We start from the raw sequence: 20,600 nt of genomic DNA, 5'->3' as shown, positions 1-20,600 counted from the left end.
GCATGTGTATTCTAATGTTGTGCTCCTCTCTTGTATCTAATACTGAAAATATCACTTGCAGTATATAATCTATGACATACTTATGACGGCAAATACCCACGATTAAAAATGAGTAAAGCACAAAGGAATCAGAGGCAGCAGCGGTTGCTGTCCGCATGGCGTTGTCTTCCAGCGCACTGAGCTGAAGCCAGCTGGCGAGGATCTCAAACAAATGTGTGTGCACTCATTGGCTCCTACAGAGAGTTTGCACACATACACACACCTCTTGGATGCCTGTGTGTATGTGACTCCCTCTTACACGGGCGCACGCTCTGCAACAAGACTGTGGAGGTCACAGTGCAAACGTATGTCTTGCTTCTGTCACTCACTTCTTTTCCCTAAGTGTGTGCGTGTTCTCTCCGTATGCAGCTGGAGGTGGTGGAGATAGCTCTGGATCAATGCGGCCCGTCCACCGAAAGGAAGATCGCTTTGATCGACAAGAATCGCGACCTTTACCTCACTTCTGTGCGTTACCTCGGACGTGAGCCCAAAATCTGCAAAATTGGTAAGAATTTAACTTAACTTTTTTTTTTTTTGGTGATGTCTATTAACAAGATTGTGATACGCGTGTCATAGGTAGCATGATTCACAGCATGGCCTGGAACAATGCGGCAAACATCCTGTGTGGTGTCCAAGACAATCAGTTCACAGTGTGGTACTACCCGAGTGCTGTCTTCATCGACAAGGAGCTGCTTCCCAAAACACTTTACACAAAGGATGGCAGGTAAGACTCAAACGACTTGCTTTAACGTTTTTATTGTTTGGTTGTTTTTGATGCTGAGTAAAAAGTGACTACTTTTTACCACACTGACTGGGTATAATTAGTCGCCGCAGGAATCCGCAATTGCGCAATTTGCCGCCAATTTCATGGAAATAAAGGCACGGTGCAGAATATTTCATGGAAATGTAGTTTTCATCCCAACAGCTAGATGTTGCGGTTAAACAGGCTGAGTTTACACTGCTGTTCTTTCGTTAAATCCGCTCTTTTTTTGTTGTTGTTGTTCTCGACCACATGACAAAACGAGCAACATGCATCAGTCATGTGCATTTCGGCATCCATTACTGCAACCTTTGCTATTTCCCCCACAGGTACATACGAAATTATAAATATACTGAGGTATTGTTGTAAAACACCATACATTCACACACTAGACTCCCAGATTCACATATTTGTGGATTTGTTTTATAATTTATATTTTATCAATATTTTAGTTTTCCCCCCTCATTTCCCTCTCATTTTCATGCATATTGAATGTTTATCATCAGTTTTTGTTTTTATCATTTGAGGTGTTTAAAAATAAAATGATCTTTTTGAACCCTGTGGCCAGAGCACACTGTTACAGTTTTGTGTTGACGTGCCTCCTCCTCTCACTTCCAAGCGAATTCAGCCATGCACCCCACATTCTAAGCTATGTGGACACCAAGGTTCGATTGCGACAAAGAGACGGTTCCTTGCTTTACACCAGCGTGCCTCCATACGCCGTGCTACTCCACGAAAACAGCAGCTCAGCACGCTGGGAGGACGCACTTCGCCTCTGCCGCTTTGCCAAGGTAAGGGGTCTGTTTTACGCCGAAACAGCACATTTGTTATTCTTATATGAAGTGTTTCTTTTGATGTGACATACCGCGCACACTATCGCTTCGGCACAGTTGGGCTTCCTGCAGTGTGTGTCACGCTTGAGTGGGCATTCGCCTGTGAACCAGTCAGAAATGAAAAGGTAGCAGACAGGTTTATTGCCTAGACCAGCAGGCTTTAATTACCCTTCAATTAGCCTAGTGACACCATTTGCTCCATTTAGCCCCACTAAAGCTCACAAAGCACTATATGGTGTTACTTCAACTTAAAAACGTACTGTAATTGGTTCTGGAAGAAATTTCTTAACTCAAAAAGTTTGTAAGTAGAGACGCGTTTTCCATGTAAATGCGCTAATCCGTTCCAAGCCTCCCCAAAATTCAGACATAAATGTTTTCTAAAACATAAAAATGCATCAAATTATGTAACAAATAATTGTAAAAATGTGATTATTGCACAGTAAATGAGAGTTGTGCATAATGTAAAAAACAAAGAAGAGAGTAAAGAATAAAAGTGGTGGTCATTTTACTTTTAACTGCGTCCTCGCCCTCTTTAGTTCATGTTCTCTCTCAGAAGTGGTTTTTCCTTGCGTTTGGTAAAGAACTTATCCAAGGACATTTGCTTTTTTCGGCAATCCTTCGAAAATGTCCAAGGCAAACATCAGCATCATGAGCAATCGTCAGACTGGTGAACACAAAAAATCGGAACGTCTCATGATTAGAAATTTGAGCAGATTCCTTTTTCTTTTTTTTCTTTTTTGCAGGGGGTAGGGGGGGATGATGTAAGTAAAGACAAAGCGGAAAACCGTGATGACAATCTTCGAAACAAAAATGAATGTCCACAACACAGACAGCTGTGTTTGGTTTTATTTGATGGGACAACATAATGCATCAAATGTTTTCTCATGGTGACAGCCAGACACTTGAAATGTCAGACCATAATTGTATTTCTTTTGGGGACTGATCATGTTTGACATTTAAACTTATTAAAGCACACTTCATACATTTACACTTATCAAAACACTGAAGCATTCTTTCATGTCTGGTCTCACATTCTCGCTTGCGCCGTTCTCCAAGTAAGAGGCAAAGTCATGGTTGCTTCAAGCTGTTTGGCACTCCCAGCCGTTTACTGTAAAATTGACACATAAAACAAAAGGGAATTAAAACATTGTTTAAGCACAAAAAAAAATTGTCATTTTTTTCCTCTACCACACTCCATCTGGGCACTAAAGAGTTCTTTCAGTATCTCGTGTGTAGTGAGACGCCCCGCAGTCTGCTGATTGGTTGATGTCTGTTGTCACTTTATCATGGAATAGAAAGGCACTAAACAGTTCTCTCGAAAGAGCAGATGCTGGATTTCCTCCACTTTTGTCCTGTTTCTTTTCTTTGTTGTGTTTTCCCGAGTGTAACTGCTTGTCTGGTCGCGGCAGTATGATGCCGCAAGGCTATATCAGTTGCAACCTGTATCAAGGAATGTGGAACTGCAGCGCAGCACTTGGTGGCAACGTGGCCTCATCGTGCTTCCTTGTGTGTGCAGGAACAGTCTTTGTGGGCATGTCTGGCTGCCATGGCGATAGCCAACAGAGAGCTGACCACAGCGGAGATGGCCTACGCTGCCATTAGAGAGGTAATTGATCCGTCAGCGTAGCGCTTTCTGAGTGACTCTGGAGTGAACACGTGGTCGGCCAGCTTTCATCTTTCTTGTTTCCTCATCCAATTGCCAGTTACCGCGAGTGCATTACATCAATTTCATCAAGCAACAGCCGTCCAAGGAGTCGTCTTTGGCCCACCTGCTGCTGTTCAGCGGGCAGGTCCAAGAGGCAGAGGCCACTCTCTTACAAGCTGGACTTATCTATCAGGCCATACAAGTCAACATTGATCTATTCAACTGGGAGAGGTAGGCAAACGTTTCTATCTGTGTGTGTGTGTGTGTGTGCGAGCCTGTTTCTGAGAGTCACTGTGCGTGCATGCATGTTTGTGTGCCAGTCAAAATGCAGCCTTGTCGGTCGATCTAAGATGAAGAGATGCATGTTGGTGTGTTTCCAGGGCGCTTGAGCTGGCAGTCAAACACAAGACCCACGTAGACACCGTGCTGGCCTATCGGGAGAAGTTCCTGCTGACATTTGGCAGGAAAGAGACCAATAAGAGGTTCCTGCAATACGCAAAAGGGGTAAACTGAAACAGCCTTTCTGTATTTGCTGCCTCAGATTAATTGATTCAGGCAGCAATCTCGTGCAGTTTAACAATGGGGTTTTTCTAACAGTCCCGCGCCGTTTACAAGCCTTTCAGTCACGGTTTACACATCCAAATCTGATACAAACACTCCGGCGTTAATCAGTTCCATACTTGCAGTATTGCTCAGGAAATGAGTTTTTTTTGTGGGATGTTTCTGTCTGTCTGTCTCTTAGGTTGAGGTGGATTGGGAAAAAATCCAAGCCAAGATCGAGATGGAGTTGTCCAAGGAAAGAGCGAAAGCTGCTAACGCGTCTGTCAGGAGCAGCTTGGTCCAGCGACGTTAATTGTCAAAAGGAACCTTCTTATTTCCTTCAAGATAAAAAAGGCACGGGCTGTCGAGTAAAAAAAACAAGAGCCCAATTTTTTCTGACTGCTATCTAACAAACTGGGGGGAAAAAAACAACTGACATGCAAAACTGGACATGAATGATTATTTTCCAGTCTGAAGCTTCTCTTTGAATTCATTGTATTTGTAATACAGCCCCAGTACGATGGGCACGCACAGACATTTGCACATGTCACCTACTCATGACATTTCCGCAGGAAAAACAGCATTGTAGCCTTCCTCTCATATCACATCCGATATTTCACACTCGTCATTGATCTTAACAGTCTGTCATTTAGTAAGTTAATCGTGTTTGGAATGTGTTTATAGAATATGAAGAAACAAAACAAAAAAAATGTGTTACTTCTTTATTTTCCCTGTATTCTGGCATGTAATTCCTATATTTTTTATTTTTTATATTCGGAATATAATAATAATCTTCATCTTTAACAAATATTTAACAATAAAGGTGCCCACGTGCTCTTTTTTCCACAGTGAATACTCCAAATGATTATCATGAACTTCAACTAGATCTTCTCGTCACGTTAGATGGCGTTGGCCAAAAAAAAATAAAAAAGCTTGACAATTCAGCGTTTCCTATCCTGTCCAATATACCATCTTCCAATTGGAGCTCATTTGGACAAATTCCCTCACTGGAGTTCATTTAAAAAAAAAAAGTGCCTTTTCATCCAACATGGCTGTTTCAAACCAAAATGATTGACTTCCTGTGCAGTTTTGTGCAAGGGTCCAAAATTAAGACTTTATTTGGTGTCCCGTTATGATATCCATGTTTACCAAGGTCCGTAAATTAGTGAAAAGCGAAATGGGGATGGGGGCTATCTTTTTTTTTTTTTTCGAGGCAGCACTGGTTGTGTGGTTTTCGTGAAGGGTCATGTTATGGACCCCGAATTATACATTTTCACCAGGATGCACCAAGGATATTTAGTTAATGAAAAATAATGACAAAACTGAAACAAAAATTAAAATAAAAACATTGTCAGGAACAAAAAACATGAAAGGAAAATGCTTTTGAAAAAAAACTATGACAATATCGAAAATGTCTTTTGTTTTTGTCTTTGTCAATTCATTTATCATACGTGAGCTTTTGGCAGTCACTCTAAATTTATTTATTTTAGTATTGTCGTCACCGACTATGTTTCGGTGCATGTCTGTGTGTCAACATGTTTGCAATGCATCACACCACCCCCATTCCGCCCCACCACTCAACTCCCGTCAACAATTATTTGTCGGCGGGTGACGGCCGCTGTTAACGCATACGCCATATGTCAAATTTAGTTCCCAGCACGTCCTTGTCTGGGATGCACATGCATCCAAAAATTGGGGAGTTTTCAGCTACGCTTAGTCGGTGCAAAAGGCCATTTGTTAAAATGCTCATAATAAACAGCGATAAGAAGAAAAGCATAACACAACATTGTGGTTTGGATTCTAATGTTTGCATCAGTACTGTAACTCCTCAAATAGTGGGTTCCTCTCTAGTAGGCCTAAATAAATCGTGACATCCACTTAAATAAACACCACACGCCACCCGCCCGAAAAACAGCATATGGTGGTACTAGTTAGCTGTAATGACCTTAACTAGAGCCACAGGCGGGCGACACATAGTGTTATTAGCCATCTCCATAGCCAAAGCCAAAAGGTAAGCAGAGCTCCGTTGAGTTTTGCTTAAAGCACAGATCAACGCATTCAAACGGCGTTATCTTCTAAAAACCGGCACGTGCATACTTGGCTCTCATTGATGGACAAAATTATGAGTATTAGGGGTTTTATTTTCATTATACGCACTCCCTTTTTTCCTCCCCCACTTGTAGAAGATGCTCACAGTCGCTCCGCCCTAACTTAGTCATATCGTAACCAAAGCCCGCACGCCTTACTTTGATATAACACGGTTGTCTCTTCAAAATAAACTCATTTCAGCCAGACATGAAATAGCGTGAGTAGATTTCAAAATTGTTGACACTTGATGAAAAGGAGACATGTTCATACATCAGGGAACTATTTTAAATTGTGAGGAAAAAGTGAACAATATCTCATTCAACCCTTCCATCGACACCCGTAACCTGATAACATGATACGCTGTCCTTGAAAGGGTAAATTTAATTCCGTTACCATACAATACAAATGCAAAGATATGAAAGCCTTGCCACTTAACTGAAAGCTAGTAAGCAATAAATGTTTATTCGCATTTGGTACAGAGGAACTGAAATCATACTCCTCACACTTTTCTTTTTTTTGTACCCTGGCATTGATGTGCATGTCTCCATGTTTATTGGAGGAAAAGGTTTTATATTGACCCTTAGTTAAAATTTCATGTAGGCTCCTGGAAAACGCTCATACAGTCGCGCATGTGAGAACGTCACTCAGCGTTCACAGCTCTTAAGCCTCGTAAAATGACCACCACTTTCTCAGGGGTCATTCCCCTCTCATCTGGCCCTTAAGTGGGTTCTAAACATGGATTTGTGCTCTAAGTGCTAACCCCATCCACCCACAGATTTCTCTCTGGAGGAGCAAGGCCATCAGTCATGGTCAGCCAGTGTTGGATTACCTGAGCCACCGCAATCACGTTCCACTTTGCGGAGCTTTGAAAAAGAAACCAGACTGGTATGTAACTGTGAAATGTTCTTTTTTTTTTCATGACATACTCAAAGTAAGTCTTTCTGCTTATTTAAACCACGTAAGCAGGATATAAATCCCGGCACTGTGATATATGTGGTGTCAAGAGTAGTTTTTGAATTGTTGCAAAAAGGTCACCTCATATTTCATTAGGCAGCAATGCCTGCAGAATGAATGATGGTTCCTGCACACGCCCCCCCCCCCCCCGCCCCAATCCCCTCCTCTCTAAGACACAAGAGACTTTTGAAAGTGTTCATGTTGGCCGATGTGAGTTTTAAGTGAAATTCAAGTGAATCCATTCCGAGGGGGGTTAAAATACAAATTTGATATTTTTCTTTGCAGCGGTAAGCACCCAAAATTTACATGCTTTAGTACCGTACAACTTAATACAATTTCAACTATCTGTCTTCAAAACGAAGAGAATAATTTTTTTAAAAATCATCCCAGACGCTCATTTGCATCCAAAAGGCGATTTTAGACTCTCTTTTATTGTCAACAGTCAATGTTAAAATTGCACTTGAGAGTAAAAGTCAACTAAAACTCTTAAGAGGATATTGTCTTAATGCACGTTGTTTCCATCAGACAGAGTTCCGAGATGTCCTTGGGCCGGGCTGCTGCCCTTCCGAGCCCTCCAGGACATCCATTCTGTGCTCTCCACCCCCCGGCCGCACCGCCCTGCCTCTGCCCGGACCGCTCGTCTCGTTTTCGGCCAGCAAGTTGTCGTCGGAGCGGTCCCGGTGCATCTCCTGCATGCTCTCTTCGTACGTGGGCAAATACTTGACCTCGTCGTAGGCTGGCAGGTTGGGCGAGGCGAAGTCCACCGGGTTGCACTCGGGGTAGCGATCCAGCAGGGAGTCCTGGGAGGCGGACGCCGGGCCGTGGAAGAGCGAGGGCTCCTCCCCGCGGTCCTGATGCGGGTGGCGGCGCGGTCTCGGGCACACTATCCTCTGGATAAAGTAGCCCATGGCGAAGAGCAGCAACAGGATGAGGATGCCCGACAACTTCCGCGTGAACCAGCCCACGTTGTCGAAGAAGATGTGGATCGGAAGCTTACAACACCGAACAGTTGAGCCCCCTCCCCCTCCTCCTCCTCCTCCACCACCACCACCTCCGTCACCGCCGCTACTCCCGTTCCCGGCGACGATGGGCGGGCAGCACTGTTGGCCGTCGGCGCACTGGACCTCCCCGCAGCTCCGCAGGGCTTGACACACAGAGAGAAGGCACGCCGAGAAAAAGCTGCCCGTGCGTCCGACGCCACCCAGATGGGACATCGTTGCCGGGTATGACGTTCTTTGGAGGACCCCCACGCCCTGGTAAGCGTGCGGCGTGCAAGCCAGGTGTTCCCTCTCCTCGCTGTGTGGTGGTGATCCGACTCTCACTGCAGCGAGGCGCGGGACAGCAGGTGCACCCACCCACCCTTCTCCTTACCAACCTCCTCCTCCCAGGCAGACCTCTGCGATTGGAGTGGATCATTGATGAGCATCATGAATTTCTTATGCTGTGATCTCACGTCCGTTTTCCAAGCGCAAATACACATCCGGGCCATTGAACTTGGTAGTAGTGGGAAGTGACGAAGTAAAAATGCAATATTTTGTCACTGTATTAAGTACGTTTTTAGTTTCAACGTAAATGCACGAATTATTTACATGTAATTTTTTTTAAATCCCTCTTTAGAAATCATAAGCGCCTGGATGCTGAAATTTACGTTCATGCGTTGCCTGGAGCAGGTGATGATTAAATGTTATACTGTACATATTTTTAAACATCAATTATTTGTCCATTAAAGGTAGAGTTTGCAGTGATAAAGCACACACATGCGTTCTGACATTGTCATATTTTGACCAAAAAAAATAGCCTTAAAGGGGAAGTCATGTCCAAAAATTTGTTTGCAGTAATATGAAAAAATAAATAATTCCCAAGATAATAAAATTAATTGCAGGGCGAAAATATTGCAAATAAATCGTGTGTGTGTTACACTGTCATTCTACGCCCCTAACTCAGGTCAAACGGTGCCGATCAGGTCCTCTGTGTCATTTTATGTGAACGCCATGGAAGCTTGACACATCATTAATCATGTTTAAAAATGCTAACCACATGCTATGATGGAGTGGTGGTTCTACACGGACCATGTTAGGAAAGAGACAAAGACGTGTAACATCCCACATGCATGTCTGTAAACAAACTCAGGAAAACTCAGCTTCTGGTTAGCAGATGTTGTCTATATTCCTATTCGCCTTCAGTGTTTAGTTTTTTTTTCTCAATCGCTATTGATTCTCTATTTGATATAGCTGCTTGTGTCCCCCCCCCCCCCCCCCCCGCCCCCCCCCCTGATCATAAGGTGTCGTTACAGAGAACGTGCAAACTCCATCCAGGAGGGCCTGAGCTGAGATTTAAACCCGACCATGCTTACAACTCAAGCCACCCAGCTGCCCTGCATTTCTATCCCTCTCCTCTTCTATCCCATAACATGCAGCAGCACATTGGGACTGCGGTGTACAAAGTAGTCAGACCTCACATTCATACTTAATGTTAAGCACAGTACTTGCGTCTCTTATTTGGCCACTGGCAAAAGTCCCCAAAGGGCACACTCTTACGACTTCATACCCTCGCTGAACGCCTGGTGGCCACAGCAGAGTCAATGTCCGTGATACAAGGCGCCAACGGATCTGCCCCTCTCATAAAAAATGAATAGTCCTTGCCTTGTGGGCTGTAATACGCCCCCCCCTCCCCCCACAATTAGCTGACTGTCTACTCTCACATTGAAGTGAAGCATCACCCTTAAGGACCATACGTTTTGTATATCATTGAAGATCGTAACCATAAAAAGTAAACATCTAGTTGAAACGCTCAGTCAATCTGTTAGTTTACGCTACAAAAGCAATAAATGACAGAGCCACTTTAAATCACGGCATACAATATGGCTGGATATGATGTATGTTTTTTGGTGTTTGCTTCCAACCGCAAAAGCGTTACAATGATGGCAAGGAGGAGAAATACAATGAGGACCTTGAACTTGAAAATACACATGGAAGGGGAAGCAGCGCCGGCTGGCCCTTGAGGCAGTAGAGGCAAGTACTAGGGGGGCCCTTCAGTATAATCATGTTAAAACTAGTGATTACTTTTCACTCCTAAAATGGAAACGCTAACAGATTCTAATCCAAAGTAATGGCTGATTCATATTGTCAAAAAAAATGCGAACAATTGGCCTCATACAATATGCTATGCTAATCTGTAAATAACCCTGAATCATATAAACATTAAAAATGATGAATAAATCACATGGGTGTGTTCTATCTAAAATTTCACAGAGGGTTCCATAATGGGAAGGCTCGGCTTAGTGGGGAAGACAATGTTCTGGTTGCTAAGTACAGCCGAAAACCAGAAGGTGCCCAGGAAAGTTATCTGTGCTTCACTTTGGCAAATCATTTTTGATTACCATTTTTGACATCACCGGACGTTTGTACCCCTGCCATTCTTTTGCAAATTAGCAAGTCAGTATTCTTCCCTACTCCTCCGGTTTTGACCGCTTGAAACACAAAAAGACAAAAAAAAAATGCTGGACAGAGAAAACAAATTACGGTATTACTGTAGTCATAGTTTTGTCACACTGCTGTATGAGAATTACCAGACGACTGGTCGCTATGGTCACCTCCGACTTGGAGGATGACAAGTTGAGTTCCCACGCCAAAAACCTTGACCTGTACAGTCCTAACTACACAAACTGATAAAGCCTGCTTGGATGAGAGAAGACACATCTTTCTAAGACAACGAGTACAGTCTGTTTGTGCTTGAGTCAGCCCTCTTAGAATCATATTGCTAAATCTGTAATTCATCTGCCTCCCCTCCCTTCTGATGCAATGGACTATTCCGTTTCCTTACTCCGCGTGTACAGACTGGATTGAGAAAGAGGGTAGCAAAAGAAATGCGGTTCTGAGGAAAATTAAGCGCAGTGTCTGCAGTGGAGCGGAGAAGAGGATAATGCAAGACGAAAACAAATCAATACCACTTTTATTTCCGGACCAAATACAAATACTGGTACTTTGTAATTTCATCCATCTGCATGTTCTTTCATTTCAGTTATTATTTTTCCAGACGATAATTTGCAGACACGCGGCTCCATACGACTGGCGTATCGATATTGTTTCCACCTGGAAAGTACAGTATATGCTTCATGGTATCTGTGTAGTCTCAGGGCAATTTTATGAGTATCGAGTACCGGTGTCTCTACTGATGCCAATATCGATACTGGTGCTTGTACGAGCTAGTTGGGCAACATATTAGATGAGTGGTTAGTACGACTTGGGGTCGGAATCTGGGCTCTGGCCTTCCCGTGTGGAGTTTGGGGGAATGGATGGGGCCATTTGGTGCCTCTCTGTTCATACAACTCAGTACAATATGACTCAACAAAACATCTTCAAAGTTAATACAAGCGGAATCATGGAATGTACACCGCAAAGCAAGCTCCCGGCTTCCAAAAATGTTGCCTGTAGGCCTACTGTTCAGATTGGACCTCAACAGCGTCAAAGCACTAATGCACTGCATAGCAAATCCCATTACTGTAGCTTTACAACATAAAGTTTAGCAGAAGGTTGGCATGATGCGCCCTAATTTATGCAGCATCGTATTTCTTGTCTGTACTCTGCCTCAATTACGGAAACACGAGCAGGGGTTCTGTCTAACCAAATAAACAAATACACAATCGATAGCCACTGGCTCTGAGCGGCGACTTCACAAACCACCCCCATCCCCCCTCCCGGTCCATATACTGTAGCTGCATGTGTTTTTCCCGGCAAGTCTGCCATTGTGCCTCTCAGCGCAGCTCTTATTGACATGTGCTGCTATTTTTAATCACAGCTGTCAGCGGGGTAAGTGTTTCAAAACGTGTAGAAAAATGCTGCTTTCTTTCTGGACGGAAAGACTGAGATCATTGGGCAGAGCACAATGCCTTCCAAGCAGTCGCCAGTCATTTCCATACGGTGGCTTCTCCATCTTTGCCATCTTTGTTTTTAATCGTTTTGGGCTATAAACCATTTCCTCCAGCTTGTCACTAAGTCTCCTCCGCGAGGCCCTGCTAACTAACCGCTTCCTGCACCCCCCCTCCACCCCCAAGAAATACACCCAACAAGTTAGTTCCAGTGAAATACTGTTATGACTCTTTCTCCATAGCAATGGAGCAAATTTCATATCAGCAAGCATCTGCAAAAAATGACTTGAATGAGTGTCATAAACACTCACTTTTTCCTTCGTATGATTTGATTTGTATGCAGCAGCGCAGTGGTCGAGTGGTTCGTTTGTCTATGCCACAATTATGAGTTTCTGGGTTTGAATCCTGTGTGGAGTTGCGTACTCCGGTTTCCTGCCATATTCCAAAAACATGCACTTTAATTTCATTGAAGATTGTATGAATGTGAGTGGTCCTTCTTTTCTCTGTACTTTGGCCTTTCCGTTATGTTGGAGGAAGTTAATCTTGGTCTCATCTGTCCATAAAACTTTGTTCCAAAGCTTTGTGGCTCATCTCTGTGCTTCTCTGCAAAATCCAATCTGGTCCGCAACACTCTAGCTCATCTGTGAGGCAGGGTAGAGGTACTGTCATGGCCTTGTGGGTTGAATGGCTGCTTCTCGAATGGGATCAGTAGGCTTTATTGACCATGGAACTCAGGATAGTCGCAGTAGAATGAATTCTGTGAAGTCTGCAAAACCATTTTAATGTCTGTTCTATTATTTTTTGCGTGAAAAGTGTAACCTGGGTGGCTTCAGACAAGAGAAGGCTTCTAATTTGGGCAGCCAAGCACAAAATTTTGCGTCAATGTGTTCTGTTGCTCTAAACCAGTGATTCCCAACCAGTGTGCCTGGGGCACATTGGTGGGCAATGAAATCAGTTAAGTTGTGCCGCGAGAAATTATCAAATTTTACTTAGTTGATCACAAAATTATTGATTTATAACATGGGATACATTTTTTGGTCATCTGTCCATGCCAGCAACTTACAGTGACCGTCAGAAGAAATAAAACAACAGAAAGTATCGAATTGACATGCATATCCACATTCTGTGACATTTTTGTTTGGGCGTGTGCCGTGAGATTTTTCCAACGTAAAATATGTGCCTTGGCTCAAGAAAGATTTGGAATCACTAATGTAAATGGACACAATCAGTGATTTCTTTTGCATGCACACACACACGCGCGCTAACAAACACACTTTGAATGTGAATGTGCACACAAACCATTTGCATAAAAATCATCTTCCCTTGCTGCCTTAACTGAACTGATCATTTCAAGCAGACGCCTTTTGTACGCGCAGTGATAACACGCTGACTTGGAGTACTGCGCTGTAATAAACATGTGCCTCCATTAATCCGGCACAAAGGTTTCTTGTTGTGCTTTAATAATTCATCCCTACAGGCTCCATTCGGCTCGCGCCGTGATGAATGGCTGCGTTCATTTTTATCTGTCAGACTTTGATGCGCAGGCCACCCTCGCAGTCAGTGTCACGCTTCTCATGTTTGCATTAATTATGAATCAAAGAACACCCTGTTGGGGCTCAAATATTGTTAACGGACCCAGCCAAGGTCCCTGAATTTTGCTTCGAGACACAAATCATCGATGCGGGGTGCCTTTGGCACGGTCCATCCAATCAACCGCCCCCCCCCTGCACCCCTGAAAAGAAAAAAAAACACTATTCTTGAAAAAAATGTACAGTACATACAGACAGTCACAACTCCTTATTAACCAGCTGCTTTTCACTGATGAGTATTGTTATAATGTCTGCCTACATGTGCTGCATCACTGTTTGTGTTCGAATATCCAATGCCTCAAGGTTTAAGTCACCAATCGGTTTGTCCGTTGACCGTTTGTCATTATGCTATCGGATAACTTGCAAGGAGCTGCTGTTGGCCACAAGTCACACAATCAGACTTCAGAAACAGACATTTTGTACATAATCAATGAAGCAACACATGTAGACAGACAATGTGAGAGTACTCAATGGCATACATTCTTTATCCTCTGCAAAACAATTACCACATTCACTGCAGACTATCACTATTCAGACTAATCACTATCTGCTTGACTGACTGAAACTGTTGCCCGAGGAAAGATGATTTGAGAGCTTGAAGTGGTTTGAGCTCTGAGGTTGGATACGGTCCACAGAAAACTCATAAGTCAAGGTCCAACTCTATTTGGATAGAAACTTCAGCTTGGATTCAAACCCCAAATCCTGATTTTGTGTTTGTGATGACAGTTTCAAATGACTTTCAAATCGAATTTATCCAGTATATGAAATATGTACTCACCTCACCTTATTCACTTCACCCAAGCGACAGAAACCCAAGGGCACACGGTAATCGTACTTTGTCACCGTGGGAGACCAGTCTCTTCTTGTGAATACTAAATGCAACTGGCTTTGTGGGAGAATTTTCTTCTTTTTGATTTTATTGAGCAGCCAAGGCCGAGATCGCTTTCCTACGTCGCAAGTTCTTTCCTTGACGAGGGCTCTGGGGTGCCTGTGTGTGGGTGTCATCGGCTATCTGTATTCCCATTGGCTTGAACACTTAATAGAAAGCAGGGCCTGCAGTGAGTCGTCCATTGTGCGAACGAAGAAAAGTCCCACACCGCAGCTATTTCACACCCACGTAGGGGCCTACTTCCTCTCGTCTTATCGCCCCGGTTCGCCTTTGAGGTCTTTAAACTGGATGAGGCCGCACCAAGTGTGCGTGCTTCCTTGAATGTAAAGAGACGCTATACTTACTGTATATTTGGGCCAGTTTGTAAAGTATCAGTATCTTGTTTTATGTGGTGCAATGGAGCCCGATGTGACAAATGGGAACGAGATGGGAGGACATGGGACCAAGGTCACTGGATGGACCGCGTGAACTTGGACGTGGTTTCCTCTAATGTGTAGCTGTTGGCTTAACGGCTTTATTTGAGAAGAAAAACAGCTCTCTGAGGCCCAGGAAGAAAAAAAAAATCTTGAAAGCGCGGGCGTCTCGAGGGAACGTCTCTGGGAAGCTTTGTGCTGAGCTTTGCGTTTTGACAGAGCGGGGAATAACCCTACAAGATCGCTCTTATGGCGTTCCCATACGGTGATACGTCCCCCGCCAACCGTCCCACTCATCCCCGCCCCGAACCCACTCCCATTCTTTCAGACTGCGTTGATGGGTAAGCGCACTAAGTGATGTGACTCAGCATCATTCATGTTTGTCTATTGAAATTCCGAAAGAACTCTTGGTGGGGGGAGGATACACTCAAATCATCTTTCTCCATTGAACTGAATGGGGGCAATGTAATGACAATAATCCTGGTATGCCATGAAACAATTGGAGTGGTGTTGACAGAATGCATAATACTCAAGTGTGATGTTAATTTGGCAAAATGACTTTCTGATTTTTAAAAATGTGTCATAATTAAACCCATGAACCATTAACCCTTCTGCGCACACTGTAACCTGATGGCTTGATAAGCTGTCCATTGTCCTAATCACTGTCCCTTAAAGGGTTAAATCCCTCTTGCAAATTGGTACCTTTTTTTAGACAGCATTTTATTGAACGTGATTACATCATGATAATCAGGGGGAAAAGAGACATGATTGTCATGAAAAATCAGGCTTTTTTTCAAATATTTGAATTAAAATGATGCAAAATTGCTTAAATTTACCTTTTTCTTTTTTTTTAACAGAATAGATGACCAGCGTTACTCAACGGCTAGCTGAAGAATCCCTGCTCTAGTGCAATTCAGTTATATTTTACTTTCTAAGTTACCGGTACATGAAATTTTTATCAACTGTTTGTTCTGAAACATTTGTTTAGGTATAATTTAAGTTTTAAGTAAAGACCATTTTGATTTAAGCTCGCGTACATATACATGTATTTACATATACTGTATATATACATACAGTATATATAAGCCTGATAACAATCCAGGGGGCCTCGAGGACTGGATTTGGTGAGCCCCGTTGTATAGTTTGTAAACCATATGTGTGCCTAATTTAGTGGCCAATGATTTCGATTAACTGCTGGCCTTGCTGCTATGATTTATACACCGTTTTTAATAAACACACTGCGGTGATCCCTCGCTATTCCGCGGTTCGTTTATCACGGCTTCAGTGCATCGCATATTTTTTCAAACATATTCATAAATAAATCAATAAATAATAATATATTTTTATATACATGTAGTACAGTACTGTATATGTTGCTCTATGTGACTCGCAGTTTTGCTGACTTTCGCAGCTTCATGTGGTCCGTTTGCAGACTTTTAAAAAAAAAGAACAAATTATATGTTTACTGTATTTTGTTATTCATAAACTAACCTAACTTATACATGTTGAAATATATTAGTATACAGCATTAAGTCATGTTAACTACTTCAAAATTTACTTCTACATGCATGTATACCATTAATTAAATTTGACCTTATAAATTTTATGTACATGTACCTATATGGAGGGGGGTGGGGGTCGCTACTTGCGGATTTTCATTTATCGCGGGTGGTTTTGGTCCCCATTAACTGTGATAAACGAGGGATTACTGTACCTGTATCGTATATTTGTCTCTTGAAACAACCACCATTGTGGATGTATCATTCATTCGTGGTGGCTTATATATAGAAGTTGTATGTATAGAACTATTACATAGAACTGCGATAGCTTTTCCAACCCTTTCCTCAAAAAGACCCTTTACCAAACCACAAAGACCCCCCTTCGCCCTCCACACACACACTCGCCCCCACGTCTATAAGACAACCTGCCCACCACCAACCAGCTGGAGATGACTCAGTTCCTGAATAACGGACACAGCAGACAGACACCTGGAGGCTATATATAGGGTAAACTTTCCCTATGACCACATACTTTCAGACTGGAGGCGAAGGGCAGGGGATTTTTGATCTCCTCACCCCCGTCCCTGCTGCTGCTGCGCAGCTGTGTTGAGTCACTAATGTGGAGGGAGGGGTGGGGGAGTGAGGTTCTGAGTTTAGGCTAGGTGACTGTAATTCAGAGACCCCCCACCCCCTCAACCCTTCTCCAAGGGCTTTGGAGCCCAGTGAGGCAGCAAAGAGGGAATGATAAAGAGAGGTCATGATGCGGAACGTAACGTGAAGAGCTCCTTTGCAGTTAAATGAAGCAATAGGATGGATATGGGGAGATAACAGTGTGTGCTGTTGTGGAGCTATAATTCACAACCTAGCAATTCACCGGTGGCCTTGGTCCCTTGCAAAATGTATTAACACCACAAAGAGACATTTTGAATTAACGTTTTAAAATTCCTCTTGTACAAGTTTAAAATGAAGCTGAAGTGAAAGCTGCAGGCTGAAATTAACGGATGTTTGCACATACCCCAAACCCTCTGTTTTTAATTCACAAAATATTAGCTTTGTTAGATTCATTCAATTAAACAGGAAGTAACGACCAATCACTTGTGCTTCGTGCTGCCAGGTTGCATATGTTTACCTTTCAAATCTCACACACACACACACACGCACACACGGGCAGCAAAAGTCTTATGATAAACGTGAAGTAGGTTTTCCTCCTGCTTGTAGACTAATTCTGTCTTAATATTGCCCACTCTCATTGAAATGTTCATCATATTAGATGGAAGCTTGCACAATTTCATGAAATCCAACGCAAGTACTGCACCCCCCCCCACAATCCCCTCACCCCAACACACCTATATAAAGGTTGTCAATGTGTATGGATCTGTTTGTAGTTTGTACTGGTGTATAGAGCCACACTGCATGACATTGAAAGGGGAGGCTAATATTTTCGATATCTATTAGAACCGCTTGACAATAAAATACAGTGCAATTGTACACCACTCCTCAAAAATACATGACTATGCTACCTCTCTGATGGATTGAGGGTAGGATAAATATAGTAAAAAAAAAGTTTGTTTTTCTTTTTCTTTCTTTCTGTTTTGTGGTGGCTCCGATTTGGAAAGTTCAAGCTACTGCCACACATTTACATAATACATTTGACAATTTTTAATCTTTTCAGGGGAAATAGAGTCACGTGTGACTGACTGAAGTGTAATAAATCGAAATGAATTATGCACGGGTATTTATAAATACTGTACAATAGGTGCAAAGCTGTATAGAGATAAATGTGGGCTCAATATTTGGCAAGCATAGTTTTATGAATGAATACAATGAGCGGTTTGTTAATTATTAACCGTACTTTTTGATATACCAAAAAATGCTAATGTAGCATATTTATCAATACAAGAATTCAAAATGTATGCCCTCATTGTGTCACTTATTTACACACAATTTAGAATCATGAATAAACCTCGCTCGTGCAAACATTTTGGAAATGCAAGGAATATTTAGTATGATGCATTTTTTGGAGGAAGTTGGAGTACCTGGAAAACCTCACGACGACCTGAATGTGCTCAGCCCTTCACGTGCCTCTTTTATTTAATTAATACATTACTTGTTAAACTGTCTCTTTGGATAATTTATTTTCCATAATCCCCCCCAACCCCCGGCCCCCACCCAAAAAAACATCCCCTCGTTTTAATGATTTTTTAAAATTTAAAGAATATATTGCACTGATAGAAAATGGCCTCCTTTTTAATTCAGTGTAATTTATAAATATATATTTAAATGAAGTTACACTATTCAAATTTATTTGACTTAATAATGCATCGAGTGACAGGCTTCTGAGCTTTAAGTGGGTATTATCTCTCGTCACTGAGTCTATTGGAGAGACGTCTCTTCCTCTTCCTTGTGCCTCTGGAGACGTTGACATCCCATCATAGTAGTGCACGGGTCGAAATAGAAGTCGAGAAAAAGGAGAGGGGGAAATCAATGCATGTCACGTGATCATAGCGCTCCTGCATGTTAATTCTGCACTGAGCTTCTGCTAGCAACACATTTTGTGATCACTTTCTGCCAGCGCACGACAAAGTAGATTACGGTTAAATAGTCGTTGTGCATTTTATTGCCTACAGTGACATCCGCTGGCGGTTTTTTATATCACGGGCTGACGCGAGAACACGTTTTCCCGCTCAAAATGACCCAGTTTCACGCCGGAAGTCGTCCAACCAAGAGGACAAAACCTCCACTCAGCCCTCACCCACCTGGAGACCGAGGACTCACACATCAGAATTCTGTTCATTGACTTCAGCTCGGCATTGAACACCACCATCCCATAGCAGCTCATCCACAAACCGAATCACCTGGGACTCAACACCTCCGTGTGTAACTGGCTGCTGGACTTCCTGATGGAGAGACCACAGGCAGTCCGGGTAGACAGCAACACCTCCAGCACCATAATGATGAACACGGGCGCCCCCCAAGGATGCGTGCTGAGCCCCCTCCTCTTCACTCTGCCGCCCCACGACTGCACTCTCTCATCCAGATCCAACCTCTTCATGAAGTTTGAGCATGACACGACTGTGGTGGTTCTCATCAACAACAACGATAAGTCAATCGACAGAGTGAGGTGAGCAAATTAAATAATGCACAACCTAACTTTAACCCACAATAATCACAATTGCCCTTGGTTGTATGGTGAATGCTGACTTGACTTGACTTGACTAATACACTAATAATAATATAAATACACAAGGGAATCAATTGTACAATTGTCTGCCGTATTACTAGGTACACGCGCACAATCTAATGCAACGTTTGGATTGGCGTTAATTAAACCATAAATCTAAATAAATAGAATAACTTAAAATAAATCGGAAACATGCACTCATGTAAATTGAATTATTGTAAAACGATTCATTAACATGATCAGTATCTTCATAACAGCTTTCCTACCTAAGAAAACATAGCAAAGTATTTTGAGTGAATTTGTTACTTCAGAAGCAAAACCATTTTCCCAAAGGTGAATGCAAATGTGAATGATTGCTTCTCTGAATGGTCGACTGGTTACCAGTCAAGGATGGATCATTCCTCTACAGGAATGCGTGATCTCATCTTCACAATCTCATGATATCATAGGCTGTTGTTGGATGGAAAACGTTACTAAGATAACATAAAAAGGCATCATTGTTGTGGTTATAGTTTGCAAGGCAATTCCTAATTACTATGAGCATTTTGTCACACTTTGGTCATGTTATTTGGTCAAAAGATTTGAAACTCGGGCTGCACGATTATGGGGAAAAGAAATACAATTACTGTTCTGAAATCATGATTACTAAACATGATTGCTCATTGATTTAAAAACGTAAAAAATGACTTAAAATCATGATTACTAAACATGATAGCTCATTGATTTAAAAACTTAAAATGTATCATGACACAAGTTGAAATTAGAGCAACGAGACAATAAATTAATAGCAAAGTAAATGACGACACCATCAATAGTCATAATAATAATAATAATAATAATAATAATAGCACAGTTTAAAGAAAATAAAAATAAATACTTGCTTGTGCTACAGTACTGTATACACCTTGGACCCTAAGAGGCACATGCTAGTTTTAACACTGGCGATACTTCTCAGAGAAAGTATGTCTTGGATTTAAATATTCAACGTATGTAATTCTTTTTGTTATGCTTCTAGTAATCTTCCTAGTGGGGTGCTCAGGGAAGGCAGAAGAACATTTGTCACATGCTTGCTGCACATTCAACTGTGTGTTGTAGGAGTGAGTGCTTTTACACTGCAGGAACTTGCAAACATACGCAGTGCCACAAGCCATAGCAATGTTTTTTTTGGTGGTTGATATGTGTTTAATGATCATGAGAAGCCCAAATTAAAAAGGTGATTAGATTTTTCCATAAATTGGGCAGCACTATTTGGAACATCACAGTGAGCTAGAGTGTAGTTTAACACCACCACAACCTCAATAAT

At 42.4% G+C, this 20,600-nt stretch overlaps 2 protein-coding genes across 6 annotated transcripts in view; one reads left to right on the top strand and one right to left on the bottom strand.

The window, feature by feature from the left end:
- The window catches only part of ift80 (intraflagellar transport 80 homolog (Chlamydomonas)), a 47,696-nt gene extending 43,031 nt beyond the window's left edge, over positions 1-4,665 (top strand). For 4 of the 5 annotated variants that reach the window (XM_052078661.1, XM_052078663.1, XM_052078662.1 and 1 more), the window contains exons 14-20: positions 409-544; positions 616-763; positions 1,368-1,590; positions 3,149-3,238; positions 3,336-3,508; positions 3,658-3,781; positions 4,020-4,665. In XM_052078661.1, the coding sequence (XP_051934621.1) occupies positions 409-544; positions 616-763; positions 1,368-1,590; positions 3,149-3,238; positions 3,336-3,508; positions 3,658-3,781; positions 4,020-4,130 (1,005 nt within the window). In that variant the 3' untranslated portion in view covers positions 4,131-4,665. The remainder of the gene's footprint in view (positions 1-408; positions 545-615; positions 764-1,367; positions 1,591-3,148; positions 3,239-3,335; positions 3,509-3,657; positions 3,782-4,019) is intronic. The other variant, XM_052078665.1, reaches the window with a different exon arrangement.
- Positions 4,666-5,303: 638 nt separating this feature from the next.
- LOC127609056 (uncharacterized membrane protein C3orf80) lies at positions 5,304-8,595 on the bottom strand. Its single transcript, XM_052078684.1, has one exon. The coding sequence runs from the start codon at positions 8,071-8,073 to the stop codon at positions 7,381-7,383; it is 693 nt and encodes a 230-aa protein (XP_051934644.1). The 5' UTR covers positions 8,074-8,595; the 3' UTR covers positions 5,304-7,380.
- Between the last annotated feature and the right edge of the window lie 12,005 nt (positions 8,596-20,600).

Source organism: Hippocampus zosterae, chromosome 10 (genome assembly GCF_025434085.1).
Source record: "Hippocampus zosterae strain Florida chromosome 10, ASM2543408v3, whole genome shotgun sequence".
In the NCBI taxonomy this organism is placed as follows: Eukaryota; Metazoa; Chordata; class Actinopteri; order Syngnathiformes; family Syngnathidae; genus Hippocampus; species Hippocampus zosterae.
The sequence above is the reverse complement of the archived record's forward strand: the minus strand, read 5'-3'. Positions and strand labels throughout refer to the sequence as shown.

What these genes read in the sequence shown, in the direction of transcription:
- LOC127609056 (XM_052078684.1), bottom strand. Translation starts at nt 8,073, where the DNA reads ATGTCCCATCTGGGTGGCGTCGGACGCACGGGCAGCTTTTTCTCGGCG.